The following is a 15,566-nucleotide window of genomic DNA, read 5'->3' as shown; positions in this document are numbered from 1 at the left end:
CATTGCAACCAGCGAACGGATTTGTTGTGGTTTGATATGAAAGACGTGAATTAAAAGCACAAAACCTGTTGCCATTGACAGCGGCCATTATATACTTTGCAGTGGTCATTATGTAGATTTAACAGACCTCCGAATGTTGGGAAGGCCCATTCATGTCAATGGAACTTTCTGCAGCACTCTGAAGAGCCGTGTAATAAATTCAACTAATTTATAAAAGAGCAAAGAATTCAATATATTCTTTAGTGGAGGCCCACATCGGCCCTTATTGCATCTATAGTACCCTCTCAACTAATCATACACCAAAAACCAAAAACAAAGCAAAATCATATATTTGGATTAGGTTTGATTGATGGCTACATCTAACAGATTAGCCTATGAAATTAACCTAATGTGGCAATGTAGGTAGGTCTAAATGCTGATGGGTCTGCAATGTTCGAAAAGCATACCCGGAACAATTCGTCCTCCCAAATTTTGCTTCTATCTATTTCATATTAATTTACTTATGACAGAGCAATGCTTCCATGTCAATACAATATTTACATGTTTGCAACTAACATTAAAGTTAATGTGTACAATTGAAGTTAATACTATGATGAACTTCTTTTTTAACTTATCTCTATTTGCCTAACACTCACTGACAACATTGTGAATGTTCAACATATAAAATAGTATTTTGAAAGGGTGTCAAAGAATCAAAACGTATGTTTTTCAGTTACCTTTGTTCACGATATGAAAGTGTGGACTGTATACTGTCGAATTAAGCAAAAACTTGAAATTCCACGTTAGCCCACGTTTTTTTTTTTTATGTATATTTTTGGGGCTTTTGTGCCTTTAATTTTGACAGGACAGTGTAGAGAGACAGGAAGCGAATGGGTGAAAGAGTCGGGGTGGGATCCGGACAGTACCACGGGGCGGGAATTGAACCCGGGTCGCCGGCGTGCGGCGCAGGTGCCCCAGCCAGCCGCGCCACGGCTGGGACCTACCCGAACGTTTGTTTATCGTGGATTTTCCCAATATAGCATTGAGCGCAAAGCGGCTGGTTTTGCTTTGCATGGTCACATATTTCAAGGTACAAAGGCATATAATTTCAAGCGCTTACCACTGATTGTGAAATTACACAAAGGCTACAGTACATGGTATGTTAAAACATGCTATGCAGCCATTCCATGTATTCAGACAGCATACTACAGCATGATATAACTGAAAGACTGATTTGGAATCATAATTCAAAGCATGGAAGAGTATTTTGTTAAAGGAGGTATTTTCAAACTGAGGAATTGTTAGTGAAAGGGAGGGGTTAACAATGACATAAGCTGCGCTTACAGTATATGCCATCTTTGAACACAATACCTCTTTGGACTTAATTTGTAAGTCCTCTGCATCCTTTTTCAGTTTAGCCTTCTCTTTCTCAAGATCAGTGATGGCTTTGCGTAGCTCATCAGCCTCTTTGCTACTGCTCAATCTTTGCACTTCAAGTTTCTGCACGACAGTCATCTTCTCTTGTGTTGCGATTTCTGTCTCGTGCAGACGGGCACTGATCTCATCTGCCTGTTTCTTGAACTTTTTGGCTTCTGCCTCCGCTTTGGCCTGAGCGCCACTGAGCTCAGATACCTGCAGTTTGAGTTTCTCTGCCTCAGCTGATATCTGCAACTGTCTCTTGCGCTCAGCCTCCAAGGATTTCTGAAAGACTTCCATCTCCTCATCCAGACGTTGCTGCATCTGCTGCTTGTCCGCTAGCAGCTTCTGAGCTTGCTCTTGAGCTAGGTCTTTCTGTTTCTGGAGCATTTCTGCCTCAGCTTTGAGTTTAGATGCCTCCTGGATAGCTTGCATTTTTTCCTTGAGGACCTTCTCTGCAAGGGTTCGTTGATGAACAAGATCATCTTCTGCTATCTGTCTCATGCGAGCAGCCTCCTGAGCCTCCACGCTAAGCCTTGCAGCCTCCTCAGCCAGCTTCTTCATGTTCTCAGCCTCTTCAGCAAGGAACTTCTGTGTGTTGTCCTTGTCTTTTTTGATAAGACGTTGGTTCTCCCCCTCAATTCTCAGCTTCAATTTCATCAGTTCCTCCATCTGAATTTTGACCTTGAACAGCTCCTCTTCTACCTGAGCCTTCTGCTTAACAGCATCGCCGACCTCATCCTTAAGGCGTTGGAGCTCATCATCCAGAAGAGTCTTCTGATTATCCGTCTCTTCAAGCCGCAGTTTCACCTTGGTCAGTTCTTGCTCCACTTGAGATTTTTGTCTCAGGGTTTGCTCTGCCAGTTTCTTGTGTTTGGCCATTTCGGCGTCAGCCTGTTGCTTCTGTTTGAGAGCGGCTGCCTCTGCTTGGGCTCTCTTAGCAGCCTCCAACTCTGCCTCCTTTCTCAATCTCTCGGCATCTTCTTGAGCTTTGGCTTGGTTGGAAGCTTCCACCTCTGCTGCTTGCTTCTGGCGTTCCGCATCCTCGGCTTGTTGGCGGAGGAGAGCAGCCTCTCTCTCAGCTTTCTCTTTGGCCTTTTCTGCTTCTTTAGCTAGCTTCTTAGCCTTCTCAAATTCTGCTTTCAGCTTCTTCTGCACCAGGCTGTCCTCCTTTTGCTGTGAGAGAATGCTTTGCACTTGCTGTTCTGCTGCAGTGCATTTCTGTGCTGCTTCTTTTGCGGCAAGGCTCTGCTTTTCTGCCTCCTTGTCTGCCTCCTCTTTTTGCTTGTTGGCCTCAGTTGCTTTCTTTTTGAGGCGTTCAACTTCTTCCTGGGCTGTCTGGCGCTGACGAGCGGCCTCTTGTTCTGCAGCAGCTATTTTCTTGACTTTTTCTTCTGCTTCTCTCCTTCTATTCTCCTCCTCTAATGCAAGCTTCCTGAGCTTCTCGGCCTCCTTCTCAGCCTGGACTTTGGTGTGTTGAGTTTCCTCTGCAATGTTTTTGAGTTTGTTGAGCTCCAGCTCCAAATCAAGCTTTCCAGATGAGGCTTTCTCAAAGTTAAGCTTTAGGATGCGAATCTCCTCCTCCACAATCCGTCTTTGTTTCAGAGTATCGTCAACAATGGATTTCTGTCTCTCCAGCTCAGCTTCAGAGGACTTCTTTAGTAAGACTATCTTTTCTTCGATATCTTGTTTGTGCTGGCTGGCCTGATCTTCAAGGGCTTTCCTCTGGTAGGCTTCATCTTCAGCTTTCCGTCTGAGACGCTCATTCTCTGCTTCCTTTTCTTTGAGGGCAATCTCGGCTTCAGTTTTGAGGCGAGTTGCTTCGTTGATGGCAGTAAGTTTCTCTTTAAGGATTCTCTCAGCTTCTGCTCTTTGCCGGGCTGCTTCCTCCTCAGCAATCTGCCTCTGCCTCTTTGCCTCCTCTGAGATGGCACGGAGCTTGGATGCTTCTTCGGCAAGGTCTCGCATTTTTGCAGCCTCTGCCTCGAGGAGCTGTTTGCTCTTTTCTGTGTTGGACATACTCTCTTTCTCAGCCTTGGCTTTCATTTTCAGAAGGATGTCCATTTCACTCTTCACCTTGGCAAGTTCATCTTCAAGGAGTTTCCTTTGCTGCTCTGCTGCACTGACCTCGTTTTTGAGGCGGTAGAGTTCATCGTCCAGTAGAGACCTCTGTTGTTCTGCGTGGTCAAAGTCAGCCCTCAAGCGGATAAGCTCTTGCTCTGCTGAGAATTTTTGCTGTGCAGTGGCCTCTGCCAGCTTCCTCTGCCTCTCAAGCTCCTGTTCAGCCATGTCTTTCTGTTTCAAAGCAGAGTCCTCTGCCTTGGCCCTCTTCTTAGCCTCTCGTTCGGCATCGGCCTTCTGTTTTTCAGCCTCCTCCTGGGCTACAGTCTTCTTATGTGCTTCCTCTTCTGCTTGAAGTCTGAGACGTAGGGCCTCATTTGCCTTCTGTCTCCATTTCTCCAGCTCCTTCTCAGCGTCCGATCTGGCTGAATCAGCTTCCTCTTGCTGCTTCTTGAGACGCTCCGCCTCTTCTTGGAGTTTTTTCACAGTGCCATGCTCTTGCTTGAGAGACTCTTCCAGCTTTGAAGTCTTTTCCACATAGGACATGCGCTTGCTCTGGAGCTCAGCCGCTGCACTCTTCTGTGCTGCATCCTGGGCCACCTTGATCTGCCGTTCCTTCTCAATCTCAGCTTGCTTCATACGCCTTTCTGCCTCCTCTGCCTGATTTTTGAGTTTGTCAAGGTCCTCCAAAGCCCTCTGTTTCTGTTTGGCAGCCTCCTTCTCTGCTTCTGCCTTCAACTTGAGCTCCTCTTCGGCCTTGCGCTTCTTCAGTGTCTCGTCATTGACCTGTTTTCGCAGCTTCTCAGCCTCATCCTGAGCGGCTTTCCTCAGCCTCTCAGCCTCAGCCGCCTTGTCCCTAAGCTGCTGCAGTTCAGTTTCGGCAGTGCCCTTCTGCTTCACGGTTGTCTCCAGTTGGATCCTGATGATACGGATTTCCTCTTCGATCTTGGTCCGGCTCTGAAGGGCGTCCTCGACTTGCTGGCTCTTGGATTTGATCTGTTGCTCCGAGAGGTTCTTGAGCTCGTGCAGCTCTTGCTGAATGTTGTGCTTCTGCTTCTCTGCGTCCAGTGTCACTACCTCTCTCTTGCTAACCTCCTGCTGCATCATGAGCTTCAGCTCTTGCGCCTCTTTTTCCGCTTTGGCAATGGCCTTTGCGTGAGCGGCCGCTAGCTGCTTTTGCTTGTCTAACTCGGCCTGCATTTCGGCCATTTTTTTCCTCTCTTCCGCTTTAAGTTTCTCAGCAGCTTTCTGTATTAGTGGAAGTAAATAGTACAGAAAAAATCAATTAAGAAATAAACATGAAGGGTTACGTGTTAAGGTTATGGTTATGATTAAAGTTAAGGTTACGATTAAGGTAAAAGTAAAAAGTAAGGTTATGATTAAGGTAAAGATAAAAGTAATTAGCTTGATTAACACAAGACAGATGCAAATTCATGACAATGATATTAGAGTTATCAAGACAAGATGCAGGTGCAAAGTTAATATGTATGACACTATTGGATGTAGTTGTATTGTCCGATGTAATTAATGTATGGAGACAAGAGACATCACTTCACAACACTTCACTTCACAGTCTGAACAACAACTCATGCGCCTGAAGCCATTTCCTTTAGTTGGATTCCCTTACAAGCCGTAACTGCATTTTTCAAAAAACAAGCGGGGCCACTGCACACCAGGGCATTACCATAACTTTCTACAATGTTCTGATGCATGGAATGATCTGAAATCCAAATGTTGTTACTTGGAATGACTACAATTACTGTAAGTTTATGCACACACATGTATTGGTGAATACACCAAAATTAATTTAAGTCTGGTCAGCCACAGATGACAGTAACAGCTGTGAGAAATGTGATTATAGGTCAAAAGAGTGCGCAAGGGCGGAAATGTCTAAGGAAAGTTGGGAAAAGGCTGTAGGCAAGGCATTGTAAGGAAACTGTTTTCCAAAAGAGTCTTAGGAAACGGTTCACCCTGCAAGTCTAATAGCCAGGCCATGCTTGCTTTGTGTAACAGGAAAGATGCAGCAAAGGAAAGCACAGTAACAGTGAGAAAGGGCTGCTTTGATACAAGTTATTTATAAAGCAGATATATCTATATTGATCATTTGCACTATAATATCATTATAGTAATGTTAAAGGAGAATGAAGTCTATGGACATATGAGAGAACAATATCTGAAGAGACAGTAGAGGGAAATGAGTCTGAAGATATGGGTGTGAATACCCGAAGCACTATAAAATTTACCTCTTTAGCGCCCAAACAAGACAAGCAATCATCATGACAAAGCACTGGCAAGCAGTTAAGAGAGGCAAAGAAACAAACAAAACATTAGGGTTAGAAAAGAAAGGGAGAAAGAAATCTGTGTTAATCTGGTAGAGTGAAGTGAAGAGTGAAACATGGCGACCCGAGTACAAAGTGTATCACTAAGATAGTGTGCAAAATGGAAAATGAGAAGTGACTTTTCCCATCTAGAATATACTGTATACTGTTACTGTACATGACATTCAACGAGGGCATCCACAGTGTGATATTTCAAAACCTTCAGGACAGTAGAAATATGTAGCTTTGGAAATATCTCATTTGGTTATAGGATGATTTCTCCCACATAACACTAGAAGGTCGTGCTCAGCCAAATACACAGTAATGCAACACACAACAACCCTAGATCCATAGATAACAATGCACCTTATATTTTCATTTAGCCTTGATGAAAACAGGATAAAGTAGTCAAACGATTTGTGTGTAAATATCATAGTGTTAAATCTTAAAATTAACTCAAAAGCCTTTCTGAAGAGACTGCAGAACTAAAAACTCCAGTGATTCTCTATCAGTTAAACAGCAGCGTGGAAATGAATGTCTAGTCACCCATACATTAATGAGGTGGGACTGTGTGTGTGTCATTGTTTGTGATTGGTTGATTGGTTTTGGTTGGACGGGGTTATGGTTAATGTTAGTGTTAGTTTTTTGGGAATGCTCCACAATGCCCTGTGGGTTGTCACGCACCTCCTCGTCCTCTAGGCGGCGCTGCGTGTCCGTGATGAACTTGATGTATTGACTAGTGAGCGTCATCAGCTCACTGTAGCGAGTTCTAAGAGTCACATACTGAGGGACAAAAATAAACTGCATTAGATAAACATTTTTTTTTACCTAGATCTGTAGCTAATACAATATATTATTTAGAATATTCTATACAATGTACAGTATATAAAGCTTAGCATATTTTACTCTAATATTTGTTTGCTATGAGAAAACCAGCGTATTATAAGTATTGCAACAATACTGTTCTCAGTAAACACATCTTAAAAGTGTAGACTCACCTCCTGAATGATATTGTCTGAGGCAGAGTCCATTTTGGTTTTCTTCAGGGGAGATGTCAGGGGTTCCACCTGTGCTTTGTAGGCAATCAGCTGGAGTTCATAGTCCTGAGGAGATTAGAAACACTCTTAGTCAGCTCTCGCTCTCATCCAGGAGTTAAACAAATAACTAAAAACAAAATACTATCACAAATCAATGTGCTATTGTTTATTTCATTGTTTACCTTGATGGTGTCGATGTATGCCTTAGCATATTTCTGACACTCATCAACCTTTTCTTTGTTCTTCTCAATCTCCTCCAGGAGTTTCTGAAAATGAAACAAAAGTCTGATTTAGTACACTGAAAGATATTCACAATGAATCATTGTGAATTAGCACAATGCTATTCAAACAGAACCTCTCATGGAAGAACAATTAATGATGTACCAACAAATGTCCTATGCATTGTGTATTGTACCATCATATGATCTACTACTGTATATGTATGACTGTGCACAAGATGACATCCTAAAATGTCCCCCTCAGTGTGAATGAAGTATGTATACATCCACATGTATGTTGAAGTATTGTGCCCTCTTTCATGCTTAACAGGAAACAGACGATTTAACCAATGAATGAATGACTCTGCCAGCTTCCAAGACAACTCTACGCATGGTGCATCACCTTCTCCTGGGCCAGCTGCTCCTTGAGCGTCTTGCTGTCAGTGATGGGCACAGCCTGGATCTTCTCTTGCCTCTGCTTGGCGTCGCCGATCCACTTGATGAGCCAGTCGTAGCTCTCGCGGTAGTAGCCCACCTGCCTGCCCAGCTGCTCCAGCTCGCGCAGGCGCAGGTCGATCTGGCCGAACATGCCCTGCCAGCGGTCGTGGAGGCTGGTGTGGAGCTGGCGGTAGTGGTCGAGCTCGGCGTCGCGCTCGCTGTGCACGCGGGACATGCGGTCGCTGACTGACGCGGCCTTCCCCATCTCGCCCTCCAGGCCGTCGAAGACGGGCTGCTCGGCCTCTGCGTCCTTGCGCATTTTCTACAGGACACAAGAACGGGATTTTTTTTTAGAACGGCGGGCACCTTCAAATTGTCTTTGTGGATTACAGGAGAGAGGGATGGCGAGGGATTTGGGAATAAAAGCAGGTCGGATTGAACCCAGGTCCTCGTGGGCACCACAACTCCCCGAATCCTGTTCTATTCTTCGCTTGTTTACATAAGAAAGCAGAAAGTGCTCATTTGAAAAGCCTCCATCTTTCTTTCGTCATCGGTCGAAACAACCCCATGTCCATTTGTAATTTGGAGTCAGGTAATTATTTCCACACATGCCATTATTTATATGAGAGGATCTGGTCTTAATTCAATGAACCTCCATAAATTTACTAAAACAACTATGTCAGCTACAGTGCCTGAAGCTTCCCTTCTAAAGCGAAAGGCTGGTAATAATTACTGAACATTAGGTAAACTGCACTGCACACACAGATGCCAGACATGCCAGTCTGATTACTGTCTTCACTGGATATTTACCTTGAGTTCAGTACGGTAGGTCTCCACCTCTTTGACGTCTGTCGGCACCTTGTGAACTTCACGGAGGCGGGTCTCGTACTTCTTCAGAACGTCCTCTGCCCCTTGCGTGTTGCGGATCACAACGTCTACCGTCTTCAGTCTAGAGAAGAGGAGGAGGAGAGGGAAGAAAGACACAGAGAGAAGTATGAACTCTGTTTTCTCTAATCCTATCATGACTAAACATATCTAGAAGTCAGCTTTCCATTTCACTGACACAAAGTGAAGAAGAACTTATGTGAATGTGGTTGTAAATGTGGCATAGATGAGAATCCCCCTCCTTCACTGTAAAGCACTATGAGTGCCTTGATCATTTTTAGTTTAAATGTATTTTTAGTTTAAATGTATTGTATTGTTATTGTTGAATTGAATATGGAAGAATGTGGTAAGAGTGTCATGTTTCCTGTTGTTTTGCCGTTAAAGGTAGAAGCAGAGACAGCAGCAGAGACACCATACAGATGTACACTTACTTCTCCAGGTAGATGGAGGACAGGCTGTACACTTACTTCTCCAGGTAGATGGAGGACAGGCTGTACACTTGGTCCATTTTCTGCAGGGTGATGTCCAGCTCTGAACGCAGCACGGGCGTGCTGGCCGTCTCAGGCGCTGCCAAGACCTCCTCGGCCTTCGCTGCCACGACATTCAGATTCTTCTTGATGCCCTCCAGCTGAGTTTGATCTTTCTGTGGACACAACAATGTGAAAAATTCACTCAGCAAACTCTCTCAAACTCTCTCACGGAGGGTAGAAAGGAGCCTGCGAAAAAAAGAAACCAGAGGCATGTCTCTCCTGTTTGACGCAGATCTGAAAGTCAAATGTAATGCTGTCTTAACCGGAACCCTTCAGTACATTGCAAGTCTTTGATCTGTACCTGCTCTCTCAGCGGCCTGTTGGGCCCCAGTAGATCATAGAGGTAGAGCAGAGAGACGAGCCCCAAAAACAAGAGCCCGATCACGGGCCACCACAAGTGCGCAGGAGAGAGGGGGCCCTCGAGCGCCTCTCCCTCTGAATCCATGCAGGGTGGCAGGCAGCAGCGGCAGGAAAGTGGCTAGAATAATGACTAGCCTGCCTTCGCTGAGCTGGGAGGAGAAGCACCGAAAACAACCTCTCTCTGTTCTCCTGGCAGGGGCGGAGAGAGCACTGGAAACGGTGAGCATGGCATTCCATACGGGCGACCCACCCCCTCCGCTGCCCGCCTCTGCCCACCAGGGTCCGCCTCTCCCACCTCCTTCCTCTGAGTCACCACCCCCCCTGCCCCCCCCTGCCCCCCCCCCCCCCCCCCCGCCAGCCTCCACCAGCCACGCAGCACCACCAGTAACCAGTATCCTCTCTGTATCTCTCCGGACATTCCTTCTTCCTCTCTCTCTCTCTCTCTCTCTCTCTCTCTCCCTCCCTCTCTCTCTCTTTCTCTCTCTCTGTCTCCCCATCCCATGGTTATCTCTGCCCACTGCTGCCTGCTAAATGACTGCAACAGCTTCTCTGTATCTGTCTCCCGCGCCATGTTATGATGCACTCGGCCTCAACACCCTCACTCATTACATGGCATCATTCATTGTTAATGGTGCCACCCTGTGACTTGCCATTCGCTCAGCTCCCCCTCCCCCTACCACAGATGTTTCTTATAATTATGTCAGCTGAAATACATGCTTTTTATCTGAGGATAAAATGGCCCCCCTCTCCCCCTCTAGAAAAAAAATAAAACATACATAAAAACTACATCAGTTTCATAGTGCATGAGGAAGTATTACATCTGAGAACCATGAGTCAAATTCTTCCATTCAATTACAACAAGCCACCACTAGAGGATGCTACATTTCCATCAAACTCGTCCCTTTTGGTGCTCAAACACTTGGTGCTGCATAAACATGTCACTCTTAAAAGAATATATGATGGAGATATACACCGTAGGAGGTAACGTGTGTTATGCTATATGTTATATGTTATATGTGATATGCTATATGTATGAGGCTGTGACATTAACATCAGATGCTGCTGTCTTTTTGTGGAATGTAAATGATGTGTGAAAAATAATATCCTTATAGGACAATAAAGACTCTATCTATCTCTATCTATTCTATACCTTTTGTTCGGCAGTCTTTCTGGAGCAGTCCTTCAGGGGGTCCTTATCCACAGGCTGACGGATCCTGGCTATGGTGCGAGACTCGACATCCTCGATCTGGAGACGCAGGTCTTTGATCTGAGTGATGTAGGTCCTAGACACAGACTCATCCTGCTCGCCTGTGGGAATTAAAAAAGTGAAATCAGTACTCGTGACCAGACAAACTGCTGTGAAAACCATGTGAAGGAATGGCGTGGAAGACAAGGTCTATATGACACTCCCGCACTGCACAACCACCATGCATCTATGTCAACAGTGCCAGGGAGCTTGAAAAGTGTTCAACCAAAGCCTGCTAGAATTAGAGGGTTTTCTCTGCCAAGTAAAACCTTCTGCTTAAGTATAATGCATAAAAACCGCTCACTATTTCTAAAGACACACATCAAATAAGCGACTTGCAGTGGATGTGTGTTTCTTTCATTGTCATTGTGTTGACAAATCATAACAACTCTAAAAAGAACAGCCAACATGTAATGACAAGCAAAAAACATTCAATCAACTTACGTCCACTAAACAAACGACTAACATAAAGGACAAACATACTGACCTGACATGCATACACACATACTGTACTACAGATGACCAGTTAGTTGGACAAAGATGACATGATGGATGGGATGGATGGATTAAAACAAACATAACGATGGCACAAATCTGTCAATGATCATCTCATTCATGGTGAAGAAGCTTTGCTCATTATCAATGGATTGCATTGAGAACAGCCCGATAACACTTGGCTTTTTTACACTTACCCTTCGCTTTGACCACAGGTCCTGTAACATGAATTTCATAGACTGAAATCTCATTCAAATCTTTACAAATCTTACCATTCTGAGACTCACCCATAATCAATTACAAAAGGGACACTTAGAACACTGTGTAGGATTCTCAGTAAAATCAGGTTAGACAAAGAAAGATCACTGAGGGTAAAAAAGTGCTCGTTACCTTTTTCTAATGTGCGCAGTAGGGTCTCGAAATGCTGTGTGGTCTTCTTGTAGTTGTCCTCGATCTGCATCCGATCGTCCGCTCCGAAGGCCTGGGAATCCTGGCTGTCCCTCAGGAAGTCCTGATAGTGCAGCTCCAGGTTCCTCAAAGTCAGCCTGTACTCCTCTGTCTTCATGGTCTTGAACTGGAGAGAGGAAACGGTGGATTGGATTAGGTTACTAAAGGTCAAGGGTCACAGGATAGGGGGGATCAGCTCTGTAAACTGAGGTTGAGCACTTTAAGAATGTCTCAATTCAATTACAGGTGTCCATTTCAGCCAACGCCATTAATCCATTCAATTAACACAAGATTTTGTTTCTTGCTCAGAGCTAGCAGGCACGGGCAGTCGCTCTCTCCAACTGTGAAAAGACTCAACAAATTTCCCTAGGCTAATTCAATTGGCAAGAGGCCTTCAGGATCACTTAATTCAATAATGCATTATTATGTGTTTACGTGGACCTTACTATAAATAACTAAGGTTGCCACGTCCCACATTAGACTGGGCATAAAACCCGAACACTTAACATGCACAAAGTTCAAGAAAGGATATGGAACGAGAGATAGAGAAAAAAAAAACGTATTTTGACAATACAGTAGCTTGATACTATTTACACTTGAATCTAAAAATATCATGTACAGAAATTCTTTTTTTTCCAACGTGAGAGGCAGTGAGCTCACCATGGTAACGTTCCAGGAGCGGATGAGGGTGATGTCCCTCATCAGGTACTGCCATGACAGGTAGCTCCTCATGTCGATGTGCAGCCTCGTCCAGTACGTGGTCATCTGCTGGAGGCTGGAGTCCAGGCTAAGGAAGACAAAAAAACACAGGTGTGAAATGTCTGTCTACTCTAAGACATAACCTTTTCCACACATTTTTTGCTTTGACAAAATAGCGAAATAGAAAGAGTTGATACCCTAAATCTATAGCATCGATAATCCCCCCGACTTAGTTTCTGGTAAATTTCCGCTGTCATGTATCCGGATTTGAAAATAACAACCAAGGCCTGTTCAGGTGGTGAGTTTAGGAGCCGCAATCTCTGGACAATACTATGCACCCCTTATCGTAATTTCACGACTATTAGCCGTGGCTAATACATTGACTTGCATACAACACTGTCCTGCGGCTTATACACAATGCAGCTTATATGCGGGACATTACTGTAGATGAAAGAACTGCATCAGTTATCGTACTGCTCCTATCGGATACGTACTTGGACACGCTCTCGACAGCGTCCTTGTTGACCGGTGGGATGAGGAAGCAGACGGAGGGAACGACAGCCTCGTCACCGGAGCGATTCAGCACCTTCCACTTGTAGGGCTGCGAGTTGTTGAGCAGAGCACACTCGTCTCCTTTGTGCACGGTGATCTACGGAAGAGCAAGAGAGAGAGTTATAACTTAGCATTTACATTATTTTACTTTAGTCATTATTTCAGGTTCAATTCCAATCAAGAGATACTTGTAAGCAGATTTCGCAATATAAGATTGTATTATGAAATATATTTTTAGCTACCCATCATTATCTCTTGAAATACAAAAGTGTAAAATGCTAGTGTAAAATGCTATATTTGAGGACTTTTACATGTCAAATAAGCGCTTGGAAATTATGACTCAGAACTTCACCAGAAACTAAACTCTTGGGTATGACTCTGAGTTCTCACCTCCACCTGTTTGAAGTCGCACACGGCCTGAATGGGCAGCTTGCCCTTGATGGGAGTGGTTGGGTTCCTTGGCTTCAGCTGAATGACAGTCTTGGCCCGCTTGTTCAGGCTTGCGATCTGGTTCTTAAGCTCATTGACCTGTTCTTTCTCCTCCTGCAAAGCAGAACCATCATCAAACTACAAATGACCACAGATGTGATACCCTACCTAACCATCTTGAGACCGTTCATACATAAAGGGAGAGTATCAAGGTGACATAAACGTCCCATACCACGGCGTCTTGCAGAAGGTCTTCCAGCCGTGTGGTCGTGGTGGAGCGATCGCACGTGTACTTTTTCTTCATGGTCTCCTGCCTCTTCTTCAGCATCTCCTCTGTCTCCTTGACGTCGGCGAAGAACTGGGTAGCAGGAGACAACAGTGATCTCATGTCACGCATGGTGTGGTCCAGAGAGCTTCATAAGATTCAACAATGTGACATTCATCAGACGCATCACCATCCTTCCCCTTACCTGGTAATAGGCAGTGTTCTCTTTGAGATGAGCTTCGATGCAGCAGCACAGCTGGAGAATCCAACTCCACTGAGTCTGCAAGGCTGCTGTGAAAGCCTGCGGGGAGGGAATAGAGATGGTCAGTCATGACTGTCTATACTGTAGACTCTGGGATTTTGGCCCCCTCCCGTGTCTGCCCTCTGCTGTATCTGGGGCATGTCCTCCTCACTTACCTCCACGGTCTTCTTGCCAGGATGGCCGTCTTTGATGAGTTTGTCGCCGGTGGCCTGGATGGTGTTGACCTTCTTCTCTCTGCCCTCAAGCTCCCGCATCAGACCCTGTGGTACACGGAGGGCGTTACTATAGAGACCTAACAGAGGCTCGGGTCACCTTTGAAGCATCTCTCTAGCTTAGCTTGGTATTGACAACCTTATGTTCAAAGTAACCTCAATAAGAGGTTGCAGTATCCTCAAGGTACCGCTGTGCTGTGTCATGCTGTGTCAACATGCTGTGCAGTGTCAAAGGCAATGTGGTCTCCTTCAGCACAGAAAATAAATGGCGCTAAAGGGCAAATAGTTCTTTTTTTTAAAACGTACTGAGTAGTTCTCCTTTTTGGCCACCATGTTGGCGTTGCGGTCGCTCCAGTCGAAGTTGACCTCTTCCTCTTCCTTGTCGTTGAGCCACATCAGCTCCTTGGTGGCAGCGCTGACGAAGGCGTGGAGCGAGTCCAGGTGGCGGAGACGAGACTTGGACGAGTTCTGCGAGGACCAAAAGACAAACAGTTCGATTTATGCAGTAAAGAGAGAGAGAACAATTTAGAGGACTCAACTAAACAGATGGTCGAAAAGAGTCCGTTGTGTTGAAAGAAGTACCCACCAACAGCTTGGCATACTGAAGATCCAGCTTGCCCAGGTATTCCTTGTATGTGCCCTTGCTAATGGGGGACAGCTGGCTCTGAAAGACAGAAGGTGAGAGAGGAGATGAGTCAACGAGAGGCAGCCAGAGACATCACACCCAGAGACGTGTTCAAGCAGGCAGCCATTAAAAACTCAAACTGTCTCCAGTAGGATGCCTGTAATAACCTTGTCATGAGTGGTGTTATATATCAAGCCTTTGTGGCACCATAGGGGCACCCCACAGCTAAATGAGCTCCCTTTTAAAGTATACCATTTGAAATTCCAAGGATTTATGATCAGATAAAACAAGGATTTACTGTATTCATGATGGGTAAGTACGGCTTTTTCGAAAGTATATTACCTCGTCGGCTCGCGCCCGCTCGATCTTGGCGCGGAAGTCCTCGACGGTCTGGTGCAGGCCTCGGTGGCTGCCCAGCTGGGACTCGACGGTGGCCAGGTCTGCGCCCCACTCGGCGCCGTCGATGCGCTTCTGGTTCTCCTCCACCCAGGCCAGCAGGTCCTGGGCGTAGCGGAGGGTGACCTCGTCCAGCTCGGGACGCATCCTGGAGGACGACTGCTGCTGCGAGCTGCTGGTCAGCACCACGGAGGCCTGGGCCACCTGCGCCGGGGCGGCCTTCAGACGCAGGTTGTAGTCGCTGCGCAGGTTCACCAGACGCTCGTGCAGACGGTAGACCCTGGGGTGGACACATGCAGGTAGGTAGGGTCAAACATGTGCGTAACTGAAAGGGTTTTTAAACAGGCTGAAGATTCGACTCTTTTGTTGAGCATTTGTTAGAAGTGAGAATAAATATGAAAGCTACATTTGAACATTTGTACAGGCTGTAAGAAGAAGACAAATCCGTGTTTGAGAGAGTCATATCAAAGTGTTGAAGCTTCATTGGAGGAGTGCTTTGGCAATAATCTGATGGTGTTACCGTACCTGCGGTACATCTGTTCTGCCTGTAGGTGGCGTCCATCCTTGAGGATCTGCACGTCATTGAAGAGCAGGCGGATCATGCCGTCAGCTTTGTCCAGGTCCCGCTCCACCTCAGCTGCGTGCAGGGCAGATTTGCCTGCGCTCAGGAGACGGATGTCCTGCAGGACACACACA

General features: G+C 45.6%; 1 protein-coding gene across 3 annotated transcripts in view; it reads right to left on the bottom strand.

The window, feature by feature from the left end:
* Positions 1 to 15,566, bottom strand: part of LOC134082569 (plectin-like) — a 70,421-nt gene that overhangs the window by 9,386 nt on the left and 45,469 nt on the right. For all 3 annotated transcript variants that reach the window (XM_062538376.1, XM_062538377.1, XM_062538378.1), the window contains exons 13-31: positions 15,396 to 15,550; positions 14,817 to 15,150; positions 14,436 to 14,513; positions 14,156 to 14,317; positions 13,793 to 13,897; positions 13,581 to 13,676; positions 13,343 to 13,468; positions 13,072 to 13,224; positions 12,624 to 12,778; positions 12,091 to 12,217; positions 11,374 to 11,557; positions 10,393 to 10,550; positions 8,820 to 8,995; positions 8,278 to 8,416; positions 7,433 to 7,789; positions 6,994 to 7,077; positions 6,773 to 6,877; positions 6,459 to 6,557; positions 1,351 to 4,704 (exon numbers count right to left, since the gene is read on the bottom strand). In XM_062538376.1, the coding sequence (XP_062394360.1) occupies positions 1,351 to 4,704; positions 6,459 to 6,557; positions 6,773 to 6,877; positions 6,994 to 7,077; positions 7,433 to 7,789; positions 8,278 to 8,416; positions 8,820 to 8,995; positions 10,393 to 10,550; positions 11,374 to 11,557; positions 12,091 to 12,217; positions 12,624 to 12,778; positions 13,072 to 13,224; positions 13,343 to 13,468; positions 13,581 to 13,676; positions 13,793 to 13,897; positions 14,156 to 14,317; positions 14,436 to 14,513; positions 14,817 to 15,150; positions 15,396 to 15,550 (6,147 nt within the window). The remainder of the gene's footprint in view (positions 1 to 1,350; positions 4,705 to 6,458; positions 6,558 to 6,772; positions 6,878 to 6,993; positions 7,078 to 7,432; positions 7,790 to 8,277; positions 8,417 to 8,819; positions 8,996 to 10,392; positions 10,551 to 11,373; positions 11,558 to 12,090; positions 12,218 to 12,623; positions 12,779 to 13,071; positions 13,225 to 13,342; positions 13,469 to 13,580; positions 13,677 to 13,792; positions 13,898 to 14,155; positions 14,318 to 14,435; positions 14,514 to 14,816; positions 15,151 to 15,395; positions 15,551 to 15,566) is intronic.

The sequence above is a fragment of the Sardina pilchardus genome, chromosome 6 (assembly GCF_963854185.1).
Source record: "Sardina pilchardus chromosome 6, fSarPil1.1, whole genome shotgun sequence".
Taxonomy (NCBI): Eukaryota; Metazoa; Chordata; class Actinopteri; order Clupeiformes; family Clupeidae; genus Sardina; species Sardina pilchardus.
This window is presented reverse-complemented; position numbering and strand designations above follow the sequence as displayed.